The 26,168-nt window shown below is 44.0% G+C and overlaps 1 protein-coding gene across 10 annotated transcripts in view; it reads right to left on the reverse strand.

Moving 5' to 3' along the window:
* The window catches only part of LOC147117016 (disco-interacting protein 2 homolog C), a 597,563-nt gene that overhangs the window by 400,188 nt on the left and 171,207 nt on the right, over positions 1-26,168 (reverse strand). For 7 of the 10 annotated variants that reach the window (XM_085987584.1, XM_085987583.1, XM_085987580.1 and 4 more), the window contains exon 1: positions 5,707-7,030. The exons of 1 other annotated variant lie outside the window; for it this stretch is intronic. In XM_085987584.1, the coding sequence (XP_085843710.1) occupies positions 5,707-6,043 (337 nt within the window). In that variant the 5' untranslated portion in view covers positions 6,044-7,030. Of the gene's footprint in view, positions 1-5,706; positions 7,031-26,168 lie in introns of those variants that run through there. 2 more of the 10 variants (XM_085987581.1, XM_085987582.1) reach the window with 1 other exon arrangement.

Genomic DNA, 26,168 nt, shown 5'->3' on the forward strand with positions numbered 1-26,168 from the left:
TGAAAGAAAAACAGAAAACGCTGGCAATACTCAGCAGGTCAGGCAACATCTGTGGAGAGAGAAACAGAGTTAAACGTTTCAGGTCGATGGCCCTTCGTCGGAACTCCTGCCTACCTGCCTGTTTTCGAAGTCTGGGGAATGATGTGTGACCTTCTGGGGAGGAGGGGGTTATCTAAAAATGGAAGAAAACAAACAAGCAGGGAAGCAGAAAATTTAAACAGCACACATATGGACGGATGTTAAAATAATGTCTGACCAGGCGGAGTTGATGAACAATTCAGTTCACGTTCCAAGGTAATTACAAGCACAGTGCAGCTGAAGTGTCATATCATGGACTGAAAATAAATCTAAACATTAACACTGACTACTTAAAAGCGGCTTTTTTTTGTGAAGTATGCTCACAATCACCTTCTGCAGTAACTCTCAATAGCTTTTAATAAGACAATGCATAATTTTCTGCTGTCTGTGCATTAGGTTTTGCATAACTGCTGTCTTTGATTTAAATGCAAGAGCAAATTATTGTACAAAGGTTATATTTTTGGGAACTTAAAAAATAAGAATATGGCATTATGTTCAAAACAGTGTCATTACATAAAAAGGGATGCTGCCTTCACAAGTACTTTTTGACATAATATCAAAAAGGTAACTGATGTCAAATGTTTCATGGGGTATGGCACTTACCTTGCAGGGAAGAAAGGAGGTAACTAAACAAACCAAGATCTTAAAAAAGACAGATTACCTACCCAGTAGGGTCGTCTTTGTTGAATGACGTGCATTCCCAACACACTGGAAGAGTGTAGCCTGCTTTGATAGGTTGTGGAGAAACTATGTGCCAAGCACACACGATAATGTCATGATGTTACAGATAGTTGGTGCCTATCGCCTCCTCCCATGCTGTATATAAAGCACCAGCACATGTACCATTGCACAGTTCACTGCGACCTGAACCTAACTGCTTAACAATAGCCTGCCCCTCTTGCCCAAAACTATATCCCTGCAAGAGCAAGGTGGTTAGGATTGTGGTGTATCGAAGATTCATATCATTCAAAGAATGAAAACCCTACCAGGTAGGTAATCTATCATTCTTCATCGTTCCACATGCTCCACACACTGTAGGGGCATTTCAAAGCAGCTGAAACATAGGAATAATATCTCCAGGCAAGAGTACATATGACGCTTCCAACTGAGACAGTAGAGGGAGTGGAATCCTGTCTTTGCCCGCTGTCACAACTGATGAGAACCACAGCTTGCGAGACCAATATGAGGTTACCAGTACAACATTCGTTCTGTCAGCTTGAATCCTTTGAACTATCCTTGGGTTCAGGGAAACCCATACAGAAATCCACATGTCCAGGAAAAGTAAAAGACTGTTCAGCCTCCGGCCTGTGTGTCTGGAGACATGAACTTAGCCCTCGAGCAAAAACAAAGGAGCCGATGGTTGTTCACAGAGGCAAACCTGTCTATCTCCAGATGCCCTCCCCCCCAACTCAGAAAAACTTCCTAAACTACCCCGTGGCAGATATTTTCGCTCGTGAGAGTGATCTGTGAAATGAGTGAGGGCATCTGCCACTAAAAGAAAAGAACTTGCATTTATGAAAAACCTCATGTCCTCAGGGCATGCCAAAGCTCTTCACAAACCACTGAAGTACCTTTGCAGTGTAATAACTGTTGCAATGTAGACAAATTACACACAGCGAGGTCTCACAAACATCAATCAGGTAAATAACCAGATAATCTGTTTTTGGTGGTGTTGTTTGAGAGATAAATGATGGCTAGGACACTAGAAGAACTTACGTGCTCTTATTCAAGTAGTGCCATGTGATCTTTTACATCTACCAGCTAGTTGATGAATTGGACCACCATGGTGTTGTCTGCTTACACACGCACCGACTTGCCCTGTACTCTTGTCTGGAAGTGTTCCATAGCAACTCTATGTTCATTGCTGTGTCAGCTGGGCTGTCGATCATCCATTTATCCTGAGCTCAGTTCCCTTGCAGTTGGTCAGGGACAAATCGGTTATCATTATGGAGATGGCTGTCACAGGGGACTATACTGTAGTGTATTGCCATCTTCAGGCCACCACAAGGCGCAGGACAGAGAGGAAGTCGATCCTTACTGGTTAGAAAAAGCAACTTTGAGGAGTTAGCCTTCTATAGAGAGAGAAGCAGAGTTAACGTTTCAGGTCGATGACCCTTCGTCAGAACTGGAAAAAATTAGAGATGCAACAGATTTTTAAGCAATTGCAGGGGCAGGGAAAGGGAGGAGGGGAGGAAAGGACAAAAGGGAAGGTCTGAGAGAGGATGGAAGGCAGGAGAGATTAAGAGACGAAAAGGATGATGGTGCAATCCAAAAGAGGATGGTAATGGGACAAGTTTAGAAACAAAAGATGGGTCTAGAAAAAATAGGGGCCGAGGTTATGATCTGAAATTGTTGAACTCAGTGTCGAGTCCAGAAGGCTGTAAAGTGCCTAATCGAAAGTTGAGGTGCTGTTCCTCGAGCTTACATTGAGCTTCATTGGAACAGTGTAAGAGGCTAAAGATGGAGAGGTCAGAGTGGGAGTGGAGCGGAGAATTAAAGTGACAGGCGACCGGAAGCTCGGGGTCACGCTTATGGACTGAACGGAGGTGTTCCGCAAAGCAGTCACACAATCTGCGTTTGGTCTCCCCGATGTAGAGGAAACCGCATCGTGAGCAGTGAATACAGTATACTAGATTGCAAGAAGTACAAGTAAATCGCTGTTTCACCTGGAAGGCGTGTTTGGGGCCCTGGACAGTGGGAAGGGAGGAGGGAAAAGGGCAGGTGTTGCATCTCCTGCGCTTGCACGGGAAGGTGCCATAGAAAGGGGAAGGGGTGCTGGGGGTGATAGAGGAGTGGACCAGGGTGTCACAGAGGAAGTGGTCCCTTTGGAATGCTGAAAGGGGAAGGGAGGAGAGGGGAAAGATGTGTTTGGTGGTGGGATCACATGGCAGCTGTCGATCATTCTGCCACTACCATTTACACCTCATCCAGTCATCTTTTGTTTCTTAACTTGTCCCATTACCATCTACTTTTGCCTTGCACCATCATCCCTTTTGTCTTTTAATCTCTCGTGCCTTCCATCCTATCACAGACCTGCATTTTTGTTTTTTCCTTCCCCTCCTCCCTTTCCCTGCCCCTACACTTGCTTAAAAATCTGTTACATCTCTAACTTTTTCCAGTTCTGACGAAAGGTCAGCAACCTGAAATGTTGGGGTCGATTTTCCTGGAGCCGTCAGGCGGGATTTCAGGCGTGTGTGTGGGGGGGGGGGGGGGAAATCCCGAATTCGGGGGTCCCGACACCATCCCGCCCAAAACCCGCCTCCACATAAGTTTCAGGAGGCGGGTACCCGCCCCGCACTGGGACCTGCCAACCTGAGGCGGGAAGGGATTAGTGCCAATTAACTGCCTGTTAACAGGTAGATAACAGGCAGTTTTTAGCCTATTCGCTATTTTGAGGGGTGTCGTGTGGGATTCCCGATGGCTCCAAACCACGCCAGGTTAGAGCAGGCGGGCCGTCGGGTTGAAGGACTTGGAGGGGTCGCGATGTCGGTGTTCAGGTGAGTGATGGGTGCATGAGTGCAAAGATAAGTATGTTTGGTGTGTGTAAAGAAGTTTAAATTACCTGTACTTACCTTAACAGCCTTTCTTCCTCTAGGTTTCGGGAGTCCATCACTCAACCGGCACTGAAAGCAAAATGGCTGCGAGCTGTCAAAAGTGACAGCCTTCAGCTTTCAGTGCCGGTGAGAGTTCTAACTGAGTCTGTGTAGAAGGACTCAGGTTAGAAGTCAGACTGTCAGTGTTTGACAGCTTCAAACAGCTGTGAAACATTGATATTTCATCTGTCAAGACCTCGACAGATGAAATTTCAGTCTGTGACATCACCTGTTGCCGGTTGGCCCTTAATTGGTCTGCTGAGCCCGCTGGGCGGACTCAACAAGGTCAATCGAGGGAAAATCGCGTGGATTGGCCGGACGTCGATGTAGGCGGGACTAAAACCCAAAAGTTTAGTCCCGCCTCCTTCCCGACAGCTTAATGAAAATCGGCCCCATTAACTCTGTTTTTCTCTCTCCACGGATGCTGCCTGACCTGAGAGTGTTTCCAACATTTTCTGTTGTTATTAAAGTCTCAAATATTTGGTAATAGTTTGTATGAACACAAATTGCCTGCAGTTCTAACCTGCCAGCTATACCAGAGGGCAGGTGGTAACAGTAAATTAGTTTTCAATAAATGCATACACAGGATAGGTAATAAATGTGGCCTTGCCAGTGTTGCCTGTATCCCGAGAACAAATTGTTAGTAGTTCAAATGATCAGTTGTGGGACACAGTGCTTCTGTACTGCTGGCTGTAAACTCAGTTTACCTGCAATTTTTTAAGGACTAGAAGTACATTTCTGCTCTCTAAAAACCATGTGAATTTTAAACAAAAATATATAATCCCAAGTTTCTTAGACAAGATGGTGGGTTTTCTATAACTAATGAATTGTTAACTCAGCAATAAATGGCAGCTTGGAAGAATAAATCAAAACTAGTGACTTCAACTCCATCAGTATAGCAGGTTCGAAGCAATTTCTTTTAAAATCCATTGAATCACCACTCACATCAAACCAATCCTCTAGTACATCACTACTACAGTCACAGGTTAAATTGCAGATTAGCTATATGCCAGTTATAATAATTGAAGTGATAGAGAATTTGTTCAAATAGTTGGGTACCTCAACACGAGACTCACAACCAGGTCAGCAGCTTAATCTCACTGCTGCCGGACACTTGAAACGTGCCACTTTAGTTTGGTTATTTTTTTTCCCCTCTTCTCAGCCAGCTGATTGATAAAACACCAAATAGAAGGAAAAGCATTTTGTCTAAGCCGAGACATGACAAGACAACACAACACCTCATTCACCCTGCAGCTGATTATGGAACGGCATGGATAACCATCGGAGATAAATTGGTAGCGCAGCCCAATCTGCCATCCCAAATGGACTTGAATGATGAAGAGCAGCCTGCAAAGGAGGAGTAGTAGGGAGATCTCTCCCTCCTCCTGCTCCTCCAAAACAAAATGCAAAATTATTATTTTTTTTGTTGTTTTTTTTAAATGCCATAGTGGAAATACAGATCCTGAAGTATATTTGGAGCAATCGCTGTAATACAAAGCTTGCCAGGTATGATGCTAACAATTTATTATACAAATTTGAAACATGCCTGTTGCAGTATTTAGATATTAGAATCATAATATTGCACACCTCACTTTAAAGGTATGACGAGTGCTACAATAATGCACTGTTTGAACCAGTTGAATAATTGGTCAATAGTAATAAGCAGATAACCAAGTCTTGTTAATTCTATCCATAATTGCTCTCGTTTTCACAACAGCACAAAGGGTTGTCTAGGGTTTAAGTTCACGTTACCAACACATGTCAAAACAAAAATAGAGCATGCTTTTTGGAGATGAAGTACTTTGTACTCTTGAGAAGACGATGACTATGGATGGTCCCTCAATTATGGATTTAATGATAGAATTACACAGAGACTATTACAAGGTGAAGATGACAACACTATTGATATGGCATACTTCAAGCATATTCTAACAGACAACAAAAACAAACAGAAATCAAATCAAGAACACAAGTACAGCACTGAAGGACAACTCTACCCTACTTATAATTGTGGATATGCTGAAAGGTTACTCACCATTATAGTTAGATTTTGTGTCTAGTTGAACAAAGGTACTGTCAGTAATTGCGTGCAGCTCACTTGGATGTTTGGATACTAGGGCGATGCCATTGTGCCTTTCTTCTTCGCAGCCGTGCCTAGGAAGTTCCTTTGCATCACTTCCTGTGGTAGACATAAAGTTCTGTTGCAACCATTTCTTCCAATTATTGTTTTGAAGGTAAATGTATTCAATCACATATGAACAAAAGAAATAACAATTCCAAATATTTTTAAAATCCAAGTTTGATTTGTCAGTCCCAAAAAAGGAAGTGATGCATAGGAACTTCCTGGGCACAGCTCTCAATACCAATGGCATAATGCTATCACCCTAGTGACCAAAAACTTCGGTGAACTGCCTATAATTTTGGACACTGACAGCTTTGCTCAGTTGTACACAGAAAAATGGAGACTCTATATAATGTAAGCAATGTTTCACCTTATCCACAACTATTACTTAGATAGATAGAGTTGTCCTTTTAGTAGATAAATCTATTATCAATCTTTAAAGACATAAGTTTATAACTTTAAAAGTTATTTATTTAGGTTATACTAAGGAAAAAGTTACAATGCCATTTTTTAAAGTACGATCATCGCCATTAATGCCAAACTATGAGCTATGCCAACAACAACATGCATTCATTAGGAGTAACAAAATACAAGCATTTAAAATTTTCGAAGACCTGTTCTTGCAGGGCCGCTAAACTTTAAAGCTCTAGTTGCCATTTCGGTTAAAAAAAAATTATGGTCATCAGGGAACAATATCAAACATAAGATGATGTAATCAGAATTAATAAAAGATAGATCAAGCTAAGTACTGGCGCACAAAGTTTCAAATCTTAATATTCAGCTTTAAAGCCTCAAAGCTTATTGTGTTAAAAAAAAATTCAAAGGTCAACCCATGTAAAAAATAATTTCCACATTTTAATACAAAGCATTTCAATGATATTGTAAACAATGTTGTCGGATTACTTCTTACTTCACTACATTGGACTTATTGGCAATATTGACCCCCAATATATTTTACAATTATGACACAACTTCAATTTTTCCAAAGAATGTAAATATTATTAATTTGAAAAACAGAAGGAAGGGAGTAGGTAGTACACCGAGTTGATATATTGTCAATTTCCCTCAGTTCTAGCCAATTACTGGTAGTCACAACTAAGCAGCGAAAAACTACCCACATTAGCTATTAACTGGCAGCCTCATTCAGTAACATAGAAGATGGGAGCAGGAGTAGGCCATTCGGCCCCTCGAGCCTGTTCCGCCATTTAATGAGATCGTGGCTGATCATCCAAATTCAGTACCCTGTCCCTGCTTTCTCCCCATATCCCTTGATCCCTTTAGCCTTAAGAAATATATCTAACTCCTTCTTGAATATATTTAATAAGTAGGCCTCAACTGCCTTCTGTGGTAAAGAATTCCACAGGTTCACCACTCTCTGGGTGAAGAAATTCCTCCTCATCTCAGTCCTAAATGGCTTACCCCTTATCCTTAGACTGCGACCATCGGGAACATCCTTCCTGCATCTAGTCTGTCTAGTCCTGTTAGAATTTTATAAGTTTCAATGAGATCCCCTCTCGTTCTTCTAAACTCTAGCAAATATAAGCCCAATCGACCCAATCTCTATTCATACATCATTCCTGCCATCCCAGGTATCAGTCTGGTGAATCTTTGCTGCACTCCCTCCATGGCAAGAACATCCTTCCTCAGTAAAGTCATAAGGCTGGTGGTCAAAATTTAAAAACATTGGTACAGTCAGGAGCACTTTTGAGATTAAATTCGCTTGGAAACATTGTTAGGACAAAATACTGAGAACTCCATTCTGTATCTGGTCCATCATAATCTAAGAATGCATGAGGCTGACACCAAGCTTCAAAACCAAAAACAGATTTGATTCCCCAATAACAACATTCTTCCTCAAAAGTATAAAAACAGCAACACCACTCATCAAATTACCAAACAAAATAGCACTTCTGAACTGTTAAAGATAATGTAGATAGAGCCAGATAACATTCACATGGTGATTGCATATGTGAATCTAGATAGTGAAGTCAATTTTCACAATAAATTATACTAGAATGTAAATGTGTGATTAAAAGTTCACACAGTATATGACCCAATGATGTAGGATCACAGTTTTGGAGATACAGACTAACACAAGAGTCCAATTTTAACTCGTACATGTGGTGTATGTGCCTTTAAGAGCAATTGTGGTGTATGTGCCTTTAAGAGCCCCAGGTGTGCGTAATGCCGGTAATTACCACTTGGGCTATATAAGCCTATGTATTGTGTATATCCTTCAGAAACCCCCCCCCAGACTTGCTCAGTAAATACCTATGAACCGACTCCTGTCTTCAGTGTCTTATTCTACACACGGACACTACAGTGGCGACGAAGTGGAAACGGACTTACCTGCAATTCGGCAGCACCTCAAGGACATCGATTCCTCCAGCGTCCAGAAGACTCAAGGAAGTAACAGAAACTGTGGTTTCACCAGCTGGCCAAGCTGGTGTCAGGTACTGCACTAATCCTTCCTGGGCGTCAGGCTGGGGCTCCAGCGGCGGGCTCTACAGCTGAGAAAGGCAGCGAAATCGGAGGCAAGCAATAACGGACTGGGAGGGAGCACTCGGGAGACGGCCGGTGCGGCAAGCAGGTCAGCGTTTAGACCTCCGTCGGGAACGAGTCTCCAACAGTAAATAAACGGAAACCACAGTAAAACAGCGTTGTTATCGGTAGCAGCGGCGGGAAAGCGCGGGAAGCGCCATATCGTTGCTACAGAGAGAAAAAAAAGCGCGGGAAGCACCATATCTTTTCTGAAATGCCTAAATCTGGTAATATTGATGCCTTTGATGGCGAAATAGAAGATTGGACCACATACGTGGAAAGAGTAGAGGTTTATTGCACTGCAAATGGAATAGCAGATGAAAAAAAAGTTTCAGTACTTCTGAACTTAATGGGCGCGAAGACATACGGGCTGTTACGAAACTTAATCACTCCAGCCAAACCAAAGGACAAGAATTTTAAAGAAATTATGGATACACTGCAGGAGCATTTAAACCCAACACCGCTGCTGATAGCGGAACGATTCAAGTTCTTCAAGAGAAATCAACACAAGAATGAAAGTAACGCTGATTACCTAACCGAATTAAGAAAGCTATCAAAGTACTGCCAATTCGGAGCAGGACTATCGGATTATCTTCGAGACAAATTCGTTTGTGGTCTCTTAAGTGAAGGAACACAAAAAAGACTGCTTTCTGAAAAAGATTTAACATTGGACAAAGCTTTCAGTATGGCTGTATCATATGAAGCAGCAGCAAAAGGAGTTGCAGAGATACAACAAAAGACACAGGACTTCGGCACCCATGAAATGACACAGGAGTTCGGAAGATGTTATCGCTGCGGCAGATCCACCCATAACCAGAGGGACTGCTGGTTCAAGAGCAAAGCTTGCAGGCAATGCGGTAAGATTGGACACATTGCACGGGTATGCCAATCTGGACAAAATAAATCCACGGACAGAAAACAAAAAATCAATAAAGAAAAATACAGGAAGGTACAAATGATGACGGACAATAGCTCCGAAGACACGAATAGCGATAGCGACTCCGGAAACAAGAGACTAAGCTGTCTCAAATTACATAATGTACTTGCCAAAGAGGATTACCAAACCATTTGGGTTACCCTCACAATAGCAGGGTCCCCAGTTAAAATGGAGCTAGACACAGGATCAGCTCTAACCGTAATAAATCGACGAGATTACGAGAGGCTATTTTCGCATATACCTCTAAAAGACACATCCATTATCTTAAAAACATATACGGGGCAGAAAGTATACTCCAAAGGAAAAATAAGGGTGCCTGTAGTATACAACGGCAAAGAAATACAAAAGTTGTATTTATACATTCTACAAGGTGGTGGTCCACCATTGTTGGGACGTGAATGGATAAGGAAGATACGTTTAGACTGGCATTCCATTCAGGCACTGACGGTGACCAGTAAGGAAAAAAACAATGATGACATCATACCTGAACGATTAAAAGACATCTTGGCCAACGCCAAAGAAGTGTTTCAAGAGAAACTAGGAACCTTGAAAGGCATCACCGCCTCAATAAAAGTGGACGATGCAGCAATTCCAAAATTTTTTAAGGCAAGACCGGTACCATACGCAATACGTCCGGCGGTCGAGGCAGAGCTGGAGAATTTGGAAAAGGCAGGCGTATTATCCAAAGTAGATTGGAGCGAATGGGCAACACCCATCGTTCCAGTCATGAAAAAAGCATTGAAAAATAACTCTGAGGAACAGAGAAAAATTCGCATCTGTGGGGACTTTAAGGTGACTGTAAACCCGGTCCTTCACACGGTACAGTATCCTCTTCCGAGGATAGAAGATATTTTCGCCTCACTATCCGGAGGGAAACGTTTCACAAAAATTGACTTGGCACAGGCCTATCTACAGATGGAGGTTGAGGAGACCTCTAAAAAGTATCTCACAATAAACACACACAAAGGCCTGTACCAGTACAATCGACTGGTTTTTGGAGTAGCATCAGCTCCAGCTATCTGGCAAAGAGCTATGGAGCAAGTCCTGCAAGGGATTCCGGGGACTCCATGCTACCTAGACGACATCCTTATAACAGGAGAAAACGACAACGAGCACCTTGCCAATTTGGAGCAGGTGCTCACTAGGCTGAAAGAACGGGGCCTACGAGTAAATCGCCCCAAGTGCGAATTTTTCCAAAATCAGATATCATATTGTGGCCACATAATTAATAAGGAAGGGTTGCATAAGTCACCTGAAAAAATTGAAGCAGTTATAAATGCCCCAGCACCTGAAAATGTTTCACAATTAAGGTCATTCCTGGGATTGATAAATTACTATCATAAATTTTTACCGAACTTATCAACTATTCTACACCCTCTTAATGATCTTCTACAGACAGGAGTGATTTGGAAATGGAACGAAGACTGTAAACATGCCTTCCATAAATGTAAAGACTTAATCACATCCGAGAAAGTTTTGGCTCATTACAACCCATCACTACCAATCAGACTGGCGTGCGATGCATCCCCTTACGACATAGGAGCAGTATTATCCCATAAATTTCCTGATGGCTCAGAACGGCCGATAGCTTTTGCGTCACGCTCATTAAACTCAGCTGAGCGTAACTATGCCCAAATAGACAGGGAAGCACACAGCCTGGTATGGGGAGTGAAGAAATTCAACCATTACCTACACGGACAAAAATTTACCTTGCTGACTGACCATCAACCCCTCATCTCCATATTCAACCCTAAAAAAGGTGTTCCCATTATGACAGCACAAAGATTACAGAGGTGGTCCCTTTTTCTAGGGGCACACCAATACAACATTGAATACAAAGGGTCAAAACAGCATGGGAATGCTGACGGGTTATCGCGCCTACCGTTGCCAACGATAGAAGAGGCATCTACAGTAGACCCAGTAGAGATATTCCACTCTACCATAGTGGAATGTCTACCGGTGACAAATGCTGCCATTGAAAGGGAGACAAGAAATGACCCTACTCTCTCACGGGTCTACGATTTAACAGTGAAGGGATGGCCAGCACATGGCGAACCACTGTTGCCAGCATTCTCGTAAAGAAGAGAACAGCTGTCAGTGTGCCGAGGAACCTTGATGTGTGGATCCAGAGTGGTGATTCCACCCAAATTCCAGGATAAAGTACTAAAGGAGCTTCACGAGGGGCATCTGGGTGGAGTGAAAATGAAGAACCTAGCTAGGGCGTTTGTATGGTGGCCAGGTATCGATGGAGACATCGAAGGCATGACCAAAAACTGTCTAGGATGCCAGAAGGTCCAAAATGCTCCGCCACAGGCCCCTCTACATCCATGGGAGTGGCCCTCATCTCCCTGGCAAAGGGTGCACATCGACTTTGCTGGTCCATTTATGGACTCAATGTTCTTAATCGCAGTTGATGCGCACTCCAAGTGGCCGGAGGTAATAAAGATGTCCTCCACCACCACGGAAAAAACCATCACAGTATTAAGGACCATTTTTGCCAGGAATGGGCTGCCGGAACAGATATGTTCTGATAATGGACCGCAATTTGTGTCCCAAGAATTCAGAAAGTTCTTAAAGAACAATGGGGTAAAGCACTACACGTCCGCCCCATATCATCCCGCCACCAATGGATTGGCTGAAAGGTTTGTCCAGACCTTCAAGAAGGCCATAAAGGCCATGGGTAACGAAGACATAAAACTTCAGCACAAGGTGGATAACTTCTTATTTGCATATAGGAATGCAACACACATGGTTACCAATCAAACTCCCGCCATGATGTTCTACAATAGAAACCTAAGATGCCGGCTGGATTTGGTCAAGCCCAACATCCGAAGGGACGTGGAGAACCGGCAGTTTCAAGGAATGAATGAAAGGCCAACTAGGGCCTTCCAGATAGGCCAACCGGTTTTGGCCCGGGACTACCGTACCGAGAAATGGCAGCCTGGAACTATCTGCACACGACTAGGACCACTGATATATACCGTCGACATCGGAGAAAGCATAATAAGGCGCCATGCTGACCAAATCATCCGAAAAGGGACAACCTACACCACCACTCTATACATCTACCGATGAAGTAGAGGTACCCATATCTACCTCCGATCCGGTGATACTGGAACCCGATGAACCCGACACTGGCATTCAAGCCGAATCAGCCTTGCCAGAAGAACCTACTACACCACCAGAAACTACTACACCCCCGAGGCGTTATCCGGACCGAGTCAGGAAGCCTCCTGAGAGACTAACTTATAATTAATTAATACAGCAATGTATATTATTTTGCCTATAACATGTAATTAATAATTACTCAAAAATATGATGTACTGATTAACTAAAAGGGGAGGAATTGTGGTGTATGTGCCTTTAAGAGCAATTGTGGTGTATGTGCCTTTAAGAGCCCCAGGTGTGCGTAATGCCGGTAATTACCACTTGGGCTATATAAGCCTATGTATTGTGTATATCCTTTAGAAAACCCCCCCCCCCCCCCCCCCCCAAAGACTTGCTCAGTAAATACCTATGAACCGACTCCTGTCTTCAGTGTCTTATTCTACACACGGACACCACAGTACATACATACGAATTAGGAGCAGGAGTAGGCCACTCGGTCCCTTAAGCCTGCTCCGCCATTTAATAAGATCACGGCTGATCCGATTACTCCACATTCCCGTCTACCCCCGATAACCTTTCACCCCCTTGCTTATCAAGAATCTATCTACATCTGCCTTAAAAATATTCAAAGACTCTGCTTCCACCGCCCTCTGAGGAAGAGAGTTCCAAAGACTCACGACCCTCTGCGAGAAAAAATTTCTCCTCATCTCTGTCTTAAATGGGCGACCCCTTATTTTTAAACAGTGACCCCTAGTTCTAGATTCTCCCACAAGGGGAAACATCCTCTCCACATCCACCCTGTCCAGACCCCTCAGGATCTTATATGTTTCAATCAAGTCACCTTATACTCTTCTGAACTCCAGCGGATACAAGCCCAGCCTGTCCAACCTTTCCTCATAAGAAAACCCACCCATTCTAGGTTTTAGTCTAGTAAACCTTCTCTGAACTGCTTCCAACGCATTTACATCCTTCCTTAAATGAGACCAAAACTGTACACAGTACTCTAGATGTGGTCGCACCAATGTCCTGTATAACTGAAGCATAACCTCCCTACTTTTGTATTCAATTCCCCTCGCAATAAACGATAGCATTCTATTAGCTTTCCTAATTACTTGCTGTACCTGCATACTAACCTTTTGTGGCTCATGCACTAGGACACCCAGATCCCTTTGCATCTCAGAGCTCTGCAATCTCTCACCATTTACATAATGTGCTTCTTTTTTATTCTTCCCGCCAAAATGGACAATTTCACATTTTCCCACATTATACTCTATTTGCCAGATCTTTGCCCACTCACTTAACCTATCTATATCCCTTTGTAGCCTCATGTCCTCTTCGCAATTTACTTTCCTACCTATCTTCAAATCAAAATCAAATCAACTTTTATTGTCATTGTTAGTGCACAAGTGCAGTACAACGAAATGTAGGCTTGCGGCTCCCGAGAGTGTACATTTGGATTAAGACATTTAAACATTCAACATACATTTGGCTTGTAATATATTAACATAAATATAACCATAATAAAGTGCATTGGCAGATGTGCAGGCTTTAGAATTTATTTGTGGAGTTCAGTAGGATGACAGCCCTGGGAAAGAAGCTGTTCCTAAATCTGGTCGTACGGGTGCGAATGCATCTGTAGCGTCTCCCAGATGGCAGGAGGGCAAACAGACTGTGGCTGGGGTGGGTAGGGTCTTTGATGATGGACCATGACCTCCGTAGACAGCGTTTCTGGTATATGTGCTCTATGGTCGGTAGCCGGGTGCCGGTAATGCGTTGGGCAGTTTTGACTACCCGCTGCAGGGCTTTCCGGTCATAGTAGCTACAGCTGCCATACCATACTGTGATACAGTTTGTCAGGATGCTCTCTATAGTGCAGCGGTAAAAGTTAGAGAGGATCAGGGGTGACAGGTTACATCCCTTCAGCCTCCTTAGGAAATATAGGCGCTGCTGGGCCTTCTTCACCAGAGAGGTGGTGTTGAGGGACCAGGAGAGGTCTTCCGGAACTTAAAGCTGTCCACCCTTTCCACCACAGCCCCATTGATGTGGATGGGGGTGTGACTTCCGCCTTTGGACTTCCTGAAGTCCACAATGATTTTTGTGTCATCAGCAAATTTAGCAACCATACCTTCGGTCCCTTCATCCAAGTCATTTATATAAATTGTAAAAAGTTGAAGCCCCAGCACTGATCCCTGTGGCACACCACTCGTTACATCTTGCCAACCAGAAAATGACCCATTTATGCCTACTCTCTGTTTCCTGTTAGCTAGCCAATCTTTTATCCATGCCAATATGTTATCCCCTACACCATGAGCTTTTATTTTCCACAATAACCTTTGATGCCTTCTGGAAATCCAAGTACAGTACATTCACCGGTTCCCCTTTATCCACAGCACATGTTACTTCCTCAAAGAACTCCAATAAATTGGTTTAAACATGATTTCCCTTTCACAAAACCATGTTGACTCTGCCTGATTACCGTGAACTTTTCTAAGTGCTCTGCTATAATGTCTTTAATAATAGCTTCTAACATCTTCCCTATGACAGATGTTAAGCTAACTGGCCTGTAGTTTCCTGCTTTCAATCTTCCTCCTTTTTTGAATAAAGGAGTTACTTTCGCTATTTTCCAATCTAATGGAACCTTCCCCGAATCTAGGGAATTTTGGAAAATTAAAACCAACGCATCAACTATCTCACTAGCCACTTCTTTTAAGACCCTAGAATGAAGTCCATCAGGACCCAGGGACTTGTCAGCCCGCAGCTCCAACAATTTGCTCAGTACCACTTCCCTGATGATTGTCATTTTTGAGTTCCTCCCTCCCTTCCATTTCCTGATTTACAGCTATTACTAGGATGTTACTTGTATCCTCTATAGTGAAGACCGATGCAAAATACCTGTTCAATTCAACTGCCATCTCCTTATTTTCCATTATTAATTCCCCAGACTCACTTTCTATAGGACCAACACTCACTTTGTTAACTCTTTTCTTTCTTAAATATCTATAGAAACTCTTACTATCTGTTTTTATATTTCGAGCTAGCTTTCTCTCATACTCTAATTTTTCTCTCCTTATTAATCTTTTAGTCATTCTTTGCTGTTTTTTATATTCTGTCCAATCTTCTGACCTGCCACCCATCTTTGCGCAATTATATGCTTTTTCTTTAAGTTTGATACTATCTTTAACTTTTTTTTAGTTAACCACGATGGTGGGTCCACCCCTTGGAATTTTTCTTTCTCGTTGCATTGTATATATTCTGTGTATTCTGAAATATCCCCTTAAATGTCTGCCACTGCAACTCTATTGACCTATCCCTTAACCTAATTTGCCAGTTCACTTTAGCTAGCTCTGCTTTCATGCCCTCATAATTGCCATTATTTAAGTTTAAAATACAGGAAACTTTGTGCTATCCGGCACCCAGCTGCTGCCGTTGCCTCAAAACTTCCGGATAGACCAGCGTCAATGTTATCAGATAGGAGCTTTTCATCTCCGTATCTGACAACAAAGACTGTTGCTTAGCAACAGCTTGTCAACACTCGGCCCGTGGCTTGGAAGCGTCTCTGACGCTGTTGCTAAGATACAGAGACACCTTCCAGAGCCTGCCATATCTGACCACAAACACTGTTGCTCAGCAACAGCTTGTAAACACTCGGCCCAGTAGCTTGGAAGCGTCTCTGAAGCTGTTGCTAAGCTACAAAGACGCTTTCCAGAGCCTGCCTGTGAAAAGAATGCTAGGAGAAGAAAAAAAACCTAACCAAAACGGCTGCTGATTTCTGCCGTTAGATCGAAGCTGCTGGACATTCAACCTCCGGATAGCACAAAGTTTCCTGTACTAGTCTTGGACCCACTCTTCTCTCCCTCAAACTGAATGTAAAATTCAATCATATTATGATTGCTACTACCTAGGGGCGCCTTCACTAGGAGGTCATTAATTAATCCCATCTCGTTGCACAATACCAGGTCTAGTATAGCCTGCTCTCTGATTGGCTCCAGAACGTGCTGTTCTTGGAACTCATCTAGGCTACCTTTGCCCATCTGATTTTTCCAGTCTATATATAGATTAAAATCCCCCCATGATTATTGGCATACCTTTCTGACAAGCTCCCATTATTTCTTCCTTTATACTTCATCCTACCGTGTGGCTACTATTAGGAGGCCTGTACACCACTCCCACAAGTGACTTCTTGCCTTTATCATTTCTCATCTCTACCCAAACCGCTTCTACATCCTGGTTTCCTGAAATAAGGTCATCCCTCTCTATTGTGCTAATACCATCATTAATTACCAGAGCCACCCCTCCACCTTTTCCGAGCTTCCTGTCCTTCCTAAGTGTCATGTACCCTTCAATATTCAGGTCCCAATCTATGTCATCCTACAGCTATGTTTCTGCAATCACGATCAGACCATACTGATTTATTTCTTCTTTTACTGCTAGATCTTTCTCAGCAGCAAAGACCTACTGCAGAAGACACCTCGGAGGAGGAGGACAATCGTCTTGAAGATGTTCTATCACTCCCAGGCACTGGCTCAGATACTGGCGCGCCGCGTGGGCTAGATAATAAGGCAGAGGGGTCTACATGTGGTGAAACACCCAGCACCAGTGAGCAGCAACAGGTACTGATGGCAGGCATCACCCAGCAGACTGCTCGCCAGAGGGCAAGGTCTTCTCCCAGCTCTGCTGAGCAGGACAGAGATGAGGACTTCAGGGGCCCAGCTCTGAAAAGAAAACTTCTGGCCTCACACAGGCAGTTATACCAGGTATTGGAAGACCTGCAAAGGAGTTTCAGCACTATGGCTGAAAGTATGGAGGAGTCTGCTTCCAGCTGTGTAAGGTCATCTCACATAACAGCACACTGCAGTTTCCCCTGGAGTGTGTGGTCACCACCAGGGACCGTGCAGCTGGGAGTCAATGTCACCAGTCTTTGTTCCTTTGGTGGAAGCTCAAATTGTCGTCATGCAGATAGACTCTGGACTCAAAACTCTGCTTCACCTTGGCGAGGCAGACATCCACCTTGGACAGATTGCTGGACCGAATTGATGGGGGATATCAAGGAGTCTGCACTCCTACAGATCAGTGGAAGCGATGAGCCCCAGCCCCACGGAGGCGGCACTGGTGTGATTTGTGTGTTGCCTTCTCTCAGTAAAATCACCACTTCCTCAACCAATACTTGCCAGTGCCAGCAAGTCAGCTGGGTCAGGCTGGTCCAGTAGCAGCCGAGGTGCAGGAGTCTGCATCCGAGCCCTCGCAGGCTCAAGCACCCAGATGTCACAAGAATCCAAATACCAGGTCTGGTTGTGGTGGTTGAAGGTCAATCATCACAGCCCCAGTGGTGTCCTAGGCCCAACCATCTCCAGCTGATTCATCAATGACCTTCCCTCCAACATAAGGTCAAAAATATGGATGTTCGCTGATGATTTCAGTGTTCAGCGCCATTCACAACTCCTCAGATAATGAAGCAGTCCATACACGCATGCAACAAGACCTGGACGATGTTCAGGCTTGGGCTGATAAGTGGCAGGTAACATTCACGCCACAGAAATGTCAGGCAATAACTATCTCCAACAAGTGAGATTCTAAACACCGCCCCTTGACATTCAACGGCATTACCATCGCCGAATCCCCTACCATCAACATCCTGGGGGTCACCATTGACCAGAAACTTAACTGGACCCGCCACATAAATACTGTGGCAACAAGAGCAGGTCAGAGGCTGGGTATTCTGCAGCAAGTGTCTCAGCTCCCGACTCCCCAAAGCCTTTCCACCATCTACAAGGCACAAGTAAGGAGTGTGATGGAATACTCTCCACTTGCCTGGATGAGTGCAGCTCCAACAGCACTCAAGAAGCTCAACACCATCCAGGACAAAGCAGCCGCTTGATTGGCACACCATCCACCACCTTAAACATCCACTCCCTCCACCACCGGCGCACCGTGGCTGCAGTGTGTACCATCTACAAGATGCACTGCAGCAACTCGCCAAGGCTTCTTCGGCAGCACCTCCCAAACCCACAACCTCTTCCAACTAGAAGGACAAGGGCAGCAGACGCATGGGAACACCACCACCTCCAAGTTCCCCTCCAAGTCACACACCATCCTGACTTAGAAGTAGATCGCCGTTCCTTCATCGTCGCTGGGTCAAAATCCTGGAACTCCCTCCCTAACAGCACTGTGGGAGTACCTTCACCACACGGACTGCAGCGGTTCAAGGCGGCGGCTCACTGCCACCTTCTCAAGGGCAATTAGGGATGGGCAATAAATGCCAGCCTTGCCAGCGATGCCCACATCCCACAAACGAATAAAAAAACATTTTTATGGTAAAGGGTGCTGAAACCATAAGGAAAGCACCAAGTAGGAGTAGTAGAGTTAGTAAATCATCTTTTTAAAAAAAGCACTATGAGTTGATCACAAGTGATAAATGAATAGACAGCAATTATTATGTTTGCCGTTAAATTCATCACCTCCATCACATTTGGCACTTTGGTCTGCAGTGTGATTTAGTAGCAGCTTCTGGGTCATTGGTTACAGAAGTTGTCTGAATGCTCTTTAATGCAAATGGAGGGAGTGGTGAAGGATGTAACGAGGACTGTTGAGCAAAGGAGCGTTATGTAAGCTTTCAGGGCAGGGGAGTGAAGTCAGCGGAACAATTAGCTGATCCCTCACATCTCTTGCTGCAAGGCACGGAGGTGGCCCTCTTTCTTATGCTGCCCTCCTGTCTTCACCTGCCTCCATCTGATGAGGGCCGCTGCTGCTTTGGTAGCTCCTCCAAATGCAAGCCTCTCTGTTTTGACAGGCAGTATGCAGCAGACTACTACGAAGCAGGAGACGCTCCATGGGGTTGGTGTCCTGGTGCCATGATGACACCCTCGATACAAGGGAAGTCAGCTACTGGTACCAATCCCTGAGCTCTTGCAGGTTGAATGCTGACGTCAGTCGGGAAGGCGATGTACTGCTAAGCCCTGGCGGACAAGTGCATCAGTATACTGTCGACATGGAAGATGTGGCTAGCGGCCCCTGTAGCAGACTGAATGGAGCCAATGGAAAAAATAATTAAGGGCTATGGTGACTTTCACAGCCACTGGCAAAGCCAGTTTCAGGAGTCTGAAGTGGTCTCCAATAGCCTGCATGGAGAAGCGCAGCCTCCTGAGACACTGCACTTCAGATAGTTCCAAGAAAGTCACTCTTGGTCTGTACACCCTGTGTACTGGGTATGGCCTCCTATGAGCAGCCCCCCCTCGCCCGCTGTCTTCTGAGAGGCACAGCTGCTGCTCGTCATTCTCCAAGTGTTCATCCAACCAAATAAAACTAGCAATAATAGCACCCATGATACGCACAAAAAGCTTACTGAGGGTACTGAGCTCACCTGAAGGATGAAATAAAAAAACAAACTTACAACAATGAATAAACTTTACACTCTGATTCTAAACTCTGATTTACTTAATGTAGCTTTTTTTTTTAATCAAGAGAAAATAAAAAATTTTAAATTAAAGATTGTGACCCTCCACTGAAATTGAATGAAAATAGTCTCAGATATTCCAAGTGGAGAAACTAGTTAACTATCTTACTCCAAAACCTCTTCAACCTCCATAAGTGCTTCTAGTTTGTCAATTTTATTCCTTTAATTTGTATTATTTTTATAAACTGCAGCTAAAAGTTGCCAAATTACAGAACATTCTAAGCAGCGACTCGATTTCAAAATTCTCATCCTTGTTTTCAAATCCCTCCATGGCCTCGCCCCTCCCTATCTCTGTAATCTCCTCCAGCCCCCCCCCCCCACCGAGATATTTGCGCTCCTCTAATTCTGCCCTATTGAGCATCCCTGATTATAATCGCTCAATCATTGGTGGTCATGCCTTCTGTTGCCTAGGCCCTAAGCTCTGGAATTCCCTGCCTAAACCTGTCCGCCTCGCTACCTCTCTTTCCTCCTTTAAGACGCTGCTTAAAACCTACCTCTTGGACCAAGCTTTTGGTCACCTGCCCTAATTTATCCTCATGTGGATCAGTATCAAATTTTTGTCTTAAAATACTCCTGTGAAGCGCTTTGGGATGTTTTACGACGTTAAAGGTGCTATACAAATACAAGTTGTTGTTGTTGAAAGTCCACTTAAAAACGATTTAGAATTTCTATAGGCAAATCCAAAACAAAGAGCACTTAAAAATATTTTATGAGAAGCATGATTAGACTTCGACTGATCCATTAATGTACCAAAACATTTACACAGACTGGTGGGTCCATGCCAACAAATCCTTACATGGCAAAAATACAGACAAAGCAATGCCCCACAAAGACAAAGAACAAAACTAGGCAGGCAAGGGCCCATGGGCAACCCTGCCCACAGCCTCTGTCTGTTGTACATCATAAGACCCAAAGTATCGGAGCAGAGAGCTGCTGGGCTCTTTGCATTAACTGAACAATTACATACATATTTTTCTGTCTCATTAGTTTGATTACAGTTCATCTATTTGTTTTGGTGTATGTAACTTCAGATTCCTAGTCATTTTGCCCACCTACAATTCGTCTCTGAGGGCTTTGTTTATACAACTGAATGGTGAGTGCATAGAGTAGATAGAAGGTGATAATCAAGAACATCAGTCTACTGAATTTATTTGAGAATATTTTGAGTCCTATATTAATTTATTCCTAATTGAAAATCTAACACGAATACTAAAATTGCACCAAATCATCCGCAGACTCTCCCAAAATGCACAAGCTTGACTTGGGCTCCAGCTCTTAGCAACCTCCTTGGTTGCATAAGAACATAATATAAGAATTAGGAGCAGGAGTAGGCCATATGGCCCTTTGATCCTGCTCCGCCATTCAATAAGGTCATGGCTGATCTTCGACCTGAACTCCACTTTCCCGCCTGGTCCCCATATCCCTTAATTCCCCCGGAGCCCAAAAATCTATCGATCTCAGCCTTGAATACACTCAACGACTCAGCATCCACAGCCCTTTGGGATAGAGAATTCCCAAGATTCACAAGCCTCTGAGTGAAGAAGTTCCTCCTCATCTCAGTCTTAAATGGCCTACTCCTTATCCTGAGACAATGCCCCCTAGTTCTAGACACTCCAGCCAGGGGAAAACAACCTCTCAGCATCTACCCTGTCAATCCCCCTCAGTATCTTATATGTTTCAATGAGATCACCTCTCATTCTTCTAAACTCGAGACTATAGGCCCATTCTACACAATCTCTCCTCATAGAACAACCCTCTCATCCCAGGGATCAATCTAGTGATCCTGCGTTGCACCGCCTCCAAGGCCTGATTTGATGGGGTGCGTCATCAGATCAGGCTGAGCAGGCAACCAAGGAAGTTGCTAAGAGTTGAAGCCAGAAGCCTGCAGTTGAGAGCCAAAAAGGATGGCTTCAGTTTTGTCCGTGTAAATTCAGCAAATGATTGGATAGCAATGCAATAGCCCTGAAGTTAATGATGGTGTTGAAGAGGTCGAGGTGGGTGCTGCTGGCATAAACGTGGAAGCTGACAGTGTCATGGGTAGCATATGGATGATGAATAGGAGCAGTGGGCAGTTGAATTCTGTTACTTGCTCCCATTCTGTCAATCTATAATAGTTTTAAAACAAATGTATTGGTAGAATAATGGTAGGTACAGCAAGATAATAATCTTCAAATTTCACTGCCTGCCGAGACATGGGTATTTAAAAAAAAAGGCTTAAGAATGTGAATAACGGAGTAAAATCAGAGCCAAGCAGAAACCGTGATTAATTCACCTCATCAGGACTCTACACCGAAGCTATGATGTACTCACTCATTTCATTAACATTAAAGAGTATGTCACCTATTTTCTATTACATGAGAACAGATTAGTCACAATTTATAAAGCTGTTATACTGGAAGTAATTACAGGAAACTCTCTTTTAATCAGCACCTAAATTATCCGGAAATCTCTCTTAACCGGCAAAATTCAGGAGTAGGTTCAGGTAAGTTTTACTATATATTAGTGGCCGTGTAACCGAGGCTCCTGCACCTGTGGCCGTGTACGGGGCTCTCGTATCTTGGTAAGTATACCTCTCTGTAATCCGGACTTTTTGATCAACCAGCACCACGCCGGTCCCGTCGGTGCCGGATAAAAAAAATTGTTTCCTGTACTTGCAACATTATTATTTCCACTCTAACTTTATAAATTGTGACTAATCCCAATACAGTCCCTAACTGAAGTGACAGACTGGGCTCAGTTAGGAGAACTCTCACCTCTGAGTCTGAAGGTCCTGAGTCCAAGTCTCACTCCAGAAACTTGACCAAATAACCAAGGCTGGCAATCTGGTGCAGTGTCGAGGGAATGCTGCATTGTTGGGAGGGCCCATTTCTTGTATGAGATGTTATACCATAGAAACATAGAAGCTAGGAGCAGGAGTAGGCAATTCGGCCCCTCGAGCCTGCTCTGCCATTTAATGAGATCATGGCTGATCATCCAAATTCAGTACCCTGCCCCTGCTTTCGCCCCATATCTCTTGATCCCTTTAGCCTTAGGAAATATATCTAACTCCTTCTTGAATATATTTAATGAATTGGCCTCAACTGCCCTGTGTGGTAGAGAATTCCACAGGTTCACCACTCTCTGGGTGAAGAAATTCCTCCTCATCTCTGTCCTAAATGGCTTACCCCTTATCCTTAGACTGTGACCCCTGGTTCTGGACTCCACGGCCATCGGGAACATCCTTCCTGCATCTAGTCTGTCTAGTCCTGTTAGAATATTTTAAGTTTCAATGAGATCTCCTCTCATTCTTCTAAACTCCAGCGAATATAAGCCCAATCGACCCAATCTCTCCTCATACGTCATTCCTGCCAGCCCAGGTATCAGTCTGGTTACCGATGCCCCTTCTGCCCAGGTAGACGTAAAAGATCATATGGCGCTATTCAAATAACAGGAGGATAGTTCTTCTAATGTCCTGGTCAACCTATATTCCTTAACCAACACCATCTAAAGTAGATTATTTGGTAATTTATCTCATAGCTATATGTGGAGCCTTGCTAAGCGCAAATTATCTGTGTGTTTGTCTACATCACAACAGTACCTGCATTTCAAAATGTACTTCACTAGTTATGAAGTGCTTTGGGACATGCTGCGGTCATGAAAATATTAATGCAAGTTCTTTGTTTAACTAGTGGCTGTGTATAAAGTAGATGGCAGAGAAAAGGCGAATGAAAAGCCTGTGACAGACTAGAAAAGGATCAAAGGAAAGCAGGGTGGGGACAGGTGCTATCTTGTGGTCTGAGAGTGGGAGGTGGGGGAAGAGAGAGAGAGAATAGTGTCCAGGTTAATTAAAAAATTGAATGCCTACGACACGTCAGAAATGAAAAAATAACCACCCCAACCCAGTTCAAGTTGTATTAGGGCACTGGTACGTCACTGGAACATAAACGGTGTAATGTTTTGCAACAGGTGAAGGGGTTAAATGGTGTGGTCAGTAAGCTATAGGAGACAGATGTCGACCAAGGTGATGAAGCTAGATTGGTTTTGTGAAAAAGCTTTCGAAGTCTGAAGAACTAGCCTCTGTACTGAGGGAAGCAGAGATGAAGAAAACAAGGGAAACTGGAGCACAATTAATGAAATCTATCTCACACTATTCAGCTTGCAGTCCCAAGGGAATGTAATAAAATATTAGAAATTCTTTTAAGGGTGGTGAAGTGGAACATCGTATTGTAACACTAATATGTTCATCAAAAGTAGGTTTGATTCTCCCAGTCTAATGAATTTCTGATCTCAACAACACTGCTACAGGAGAAAAAAAATTGAAGGAGGAGTTATCCCTAGTTTGCACTCAATGGGACTAGAGCTGGGGGGGTGGGGAGAGACAAAGAAAGGAGAAAGGGGGAAAACACCAATACAGACCAAAAGAAGAGCGGCTAGAAAGGTGAAATGAGGTGACAAACTGTTAATATTTGGAAAGGTTTCTACCAAAAATTGTGGATATGGCAGCATGTTCTTTGGAGCAAAGGCCATAGACTAATGGAGTCATTCAGCATCGTAGTAATAGTACTGTAAGCAAAAAAAGGCACTACATTGTGGAAGTTACAGGGCAATCAAACTGATAGCCAAGTTCCGCACTCATGAGGACGGCCTCAACCGGGATCTTGGGTTCATGTCACGCTACATGTAACCCCACCTGACGTAGAGTCATCCAGACTAGAGTCGTCGTTGGCTTGTTCTCTCTACACAGATGCAGCCAGACCTGCTGTGATTTCCAGCAAAAAAATAGTTTTTTGTTTGTTTTTTGTTTTTCATGCAGACCCCAGCATCTGCAGCATTTGACCCCTTGTGACCCCACCTCATTGTTCTTTGATGTAATGTTTTCCTGACTGACTTGTTTGGACACCATTCACACCTGTGATTGCTGTGATTATCTCTCTGCCGAGGTGTGATAAAGGGCAGTTAGAAAGATTACCTGTAATCATCTGGCATTATTCTCTGACTATATAAGCTGTGCTTATATGCAACTCTTTACTTCACCTGACGAAGGAGCAGCGCTCCGAAAGCTTGTGATTTCAAATAAAGCTGTTGGACTATAACCTGGTGTTGTGTGACTTCTTAAATTTAACTGTGTAATCTCTTGATGCTTTTGTTTTAGTGAGACAGGCCACTATGTCAACTGTTCTTGTATCACTGTGCAAATAATGTAAAAGCATATGCTGAGCACCATGGCCTGGATTTTGCTGTTTTATGAAGTGAAAGAAACAACCAATGCTAGAATTAGAGATGCTACTCTGACAATAACAGTCAACACTTCACACAGAGACTATGGGGGAAAAATTGGGCTACGTGCTACAGTACTGCAGGCCTTCCTCCCCTTCTTAAAGGGGAGGGGCCTACCGCAGCACAACCTGGGGCCCAGCTGGGCCACCAGGGATCGGAGTGCTGACAAACGAGCGCAGCCGGCACCCCGCGAGGGGGACTTCACAGGAGGCCGGGAACAGCAACTGGGGCAGGTGCTGGCAGGCAGCCAACAACAAAAATGGCTGCCAGGCACCTCCCCTTTAATTTGCGCTGCCCTGGCCGCACGTACGCCCCACTGACCCGGTTTGACACAGCGTCCAGCGATGAGTCAGGGGACGCTGTTGAAGATCACGGCCGGGGCGCTGCGCATGGCGATGACATCATCGCTGGAGGTGCAGCGCCGCAGGGCGCTAATGGTTACCACCACCACCAGCCTCCCGTGAAATTCACGGGAGGCGTTAGCGGCGTCGCGCCTGGGCACTAGTTGTTTTGCGCCCCGTTAATGCCCCAAGAGGGCGCTAACGGGAGGCGCAAATCAACCGAATTTCCCCCCCCCGCCATGTTGCTTAAATCACAAAGTAGTTCGACACAGTGCATTTGTCCCCCTTGCAGTGTTGGATGTGATCAAACAATATTGAGTACAATGCAAAGGAACGGCGCTCACTGTTCACTATGCCGATAGTTGCCCACAGTGCGGGCTTTTGAGCGGAAACTTGCTGTCATCGGACGTCTGATCCAGCGCGGTGCCCTCTAATGGGGATCGGTGGCGTTTGCGAGCAGAGCAAGCAACAGCGTGGCTCTTCAACTAATCAGATTGAAGAATCCTCACAGACATGCAGAATCTAAACCAGGAATTATAAATTAGAACATTTAAATAATTGTAAAATCATGTGCAGAAAGCAAAATAAAGAGGGGAAGATGGGATTGCGAGAGAGAGATAAAAGAGACAGAAAGGAAAAGCTAAAAACAAATTATTTTAATACTTAATTTTAAAAAAAATCTCCAACAATAATTAAATTCTGAAGGAATGAGACTCCACATTTGTGAAAGTAAATTTTCAGT

Source organism: Somniosus microcephalus, chromosome 5 (assembly GCF_052327205.1).
Source record: "Somniosus microcephalus isolate GS21.2 chromosome 5, FLI_Smic_1.0, whole genome shotgun sequence".
In the NCBI taxonomy this organism is placed as follows: domain Eukaryota; kingdom Metazoa; phylum Chordata; class Chondrichthyes; order Squaliformes; family Somniosidae; genus Somniosus; species Somniosus microcephalus.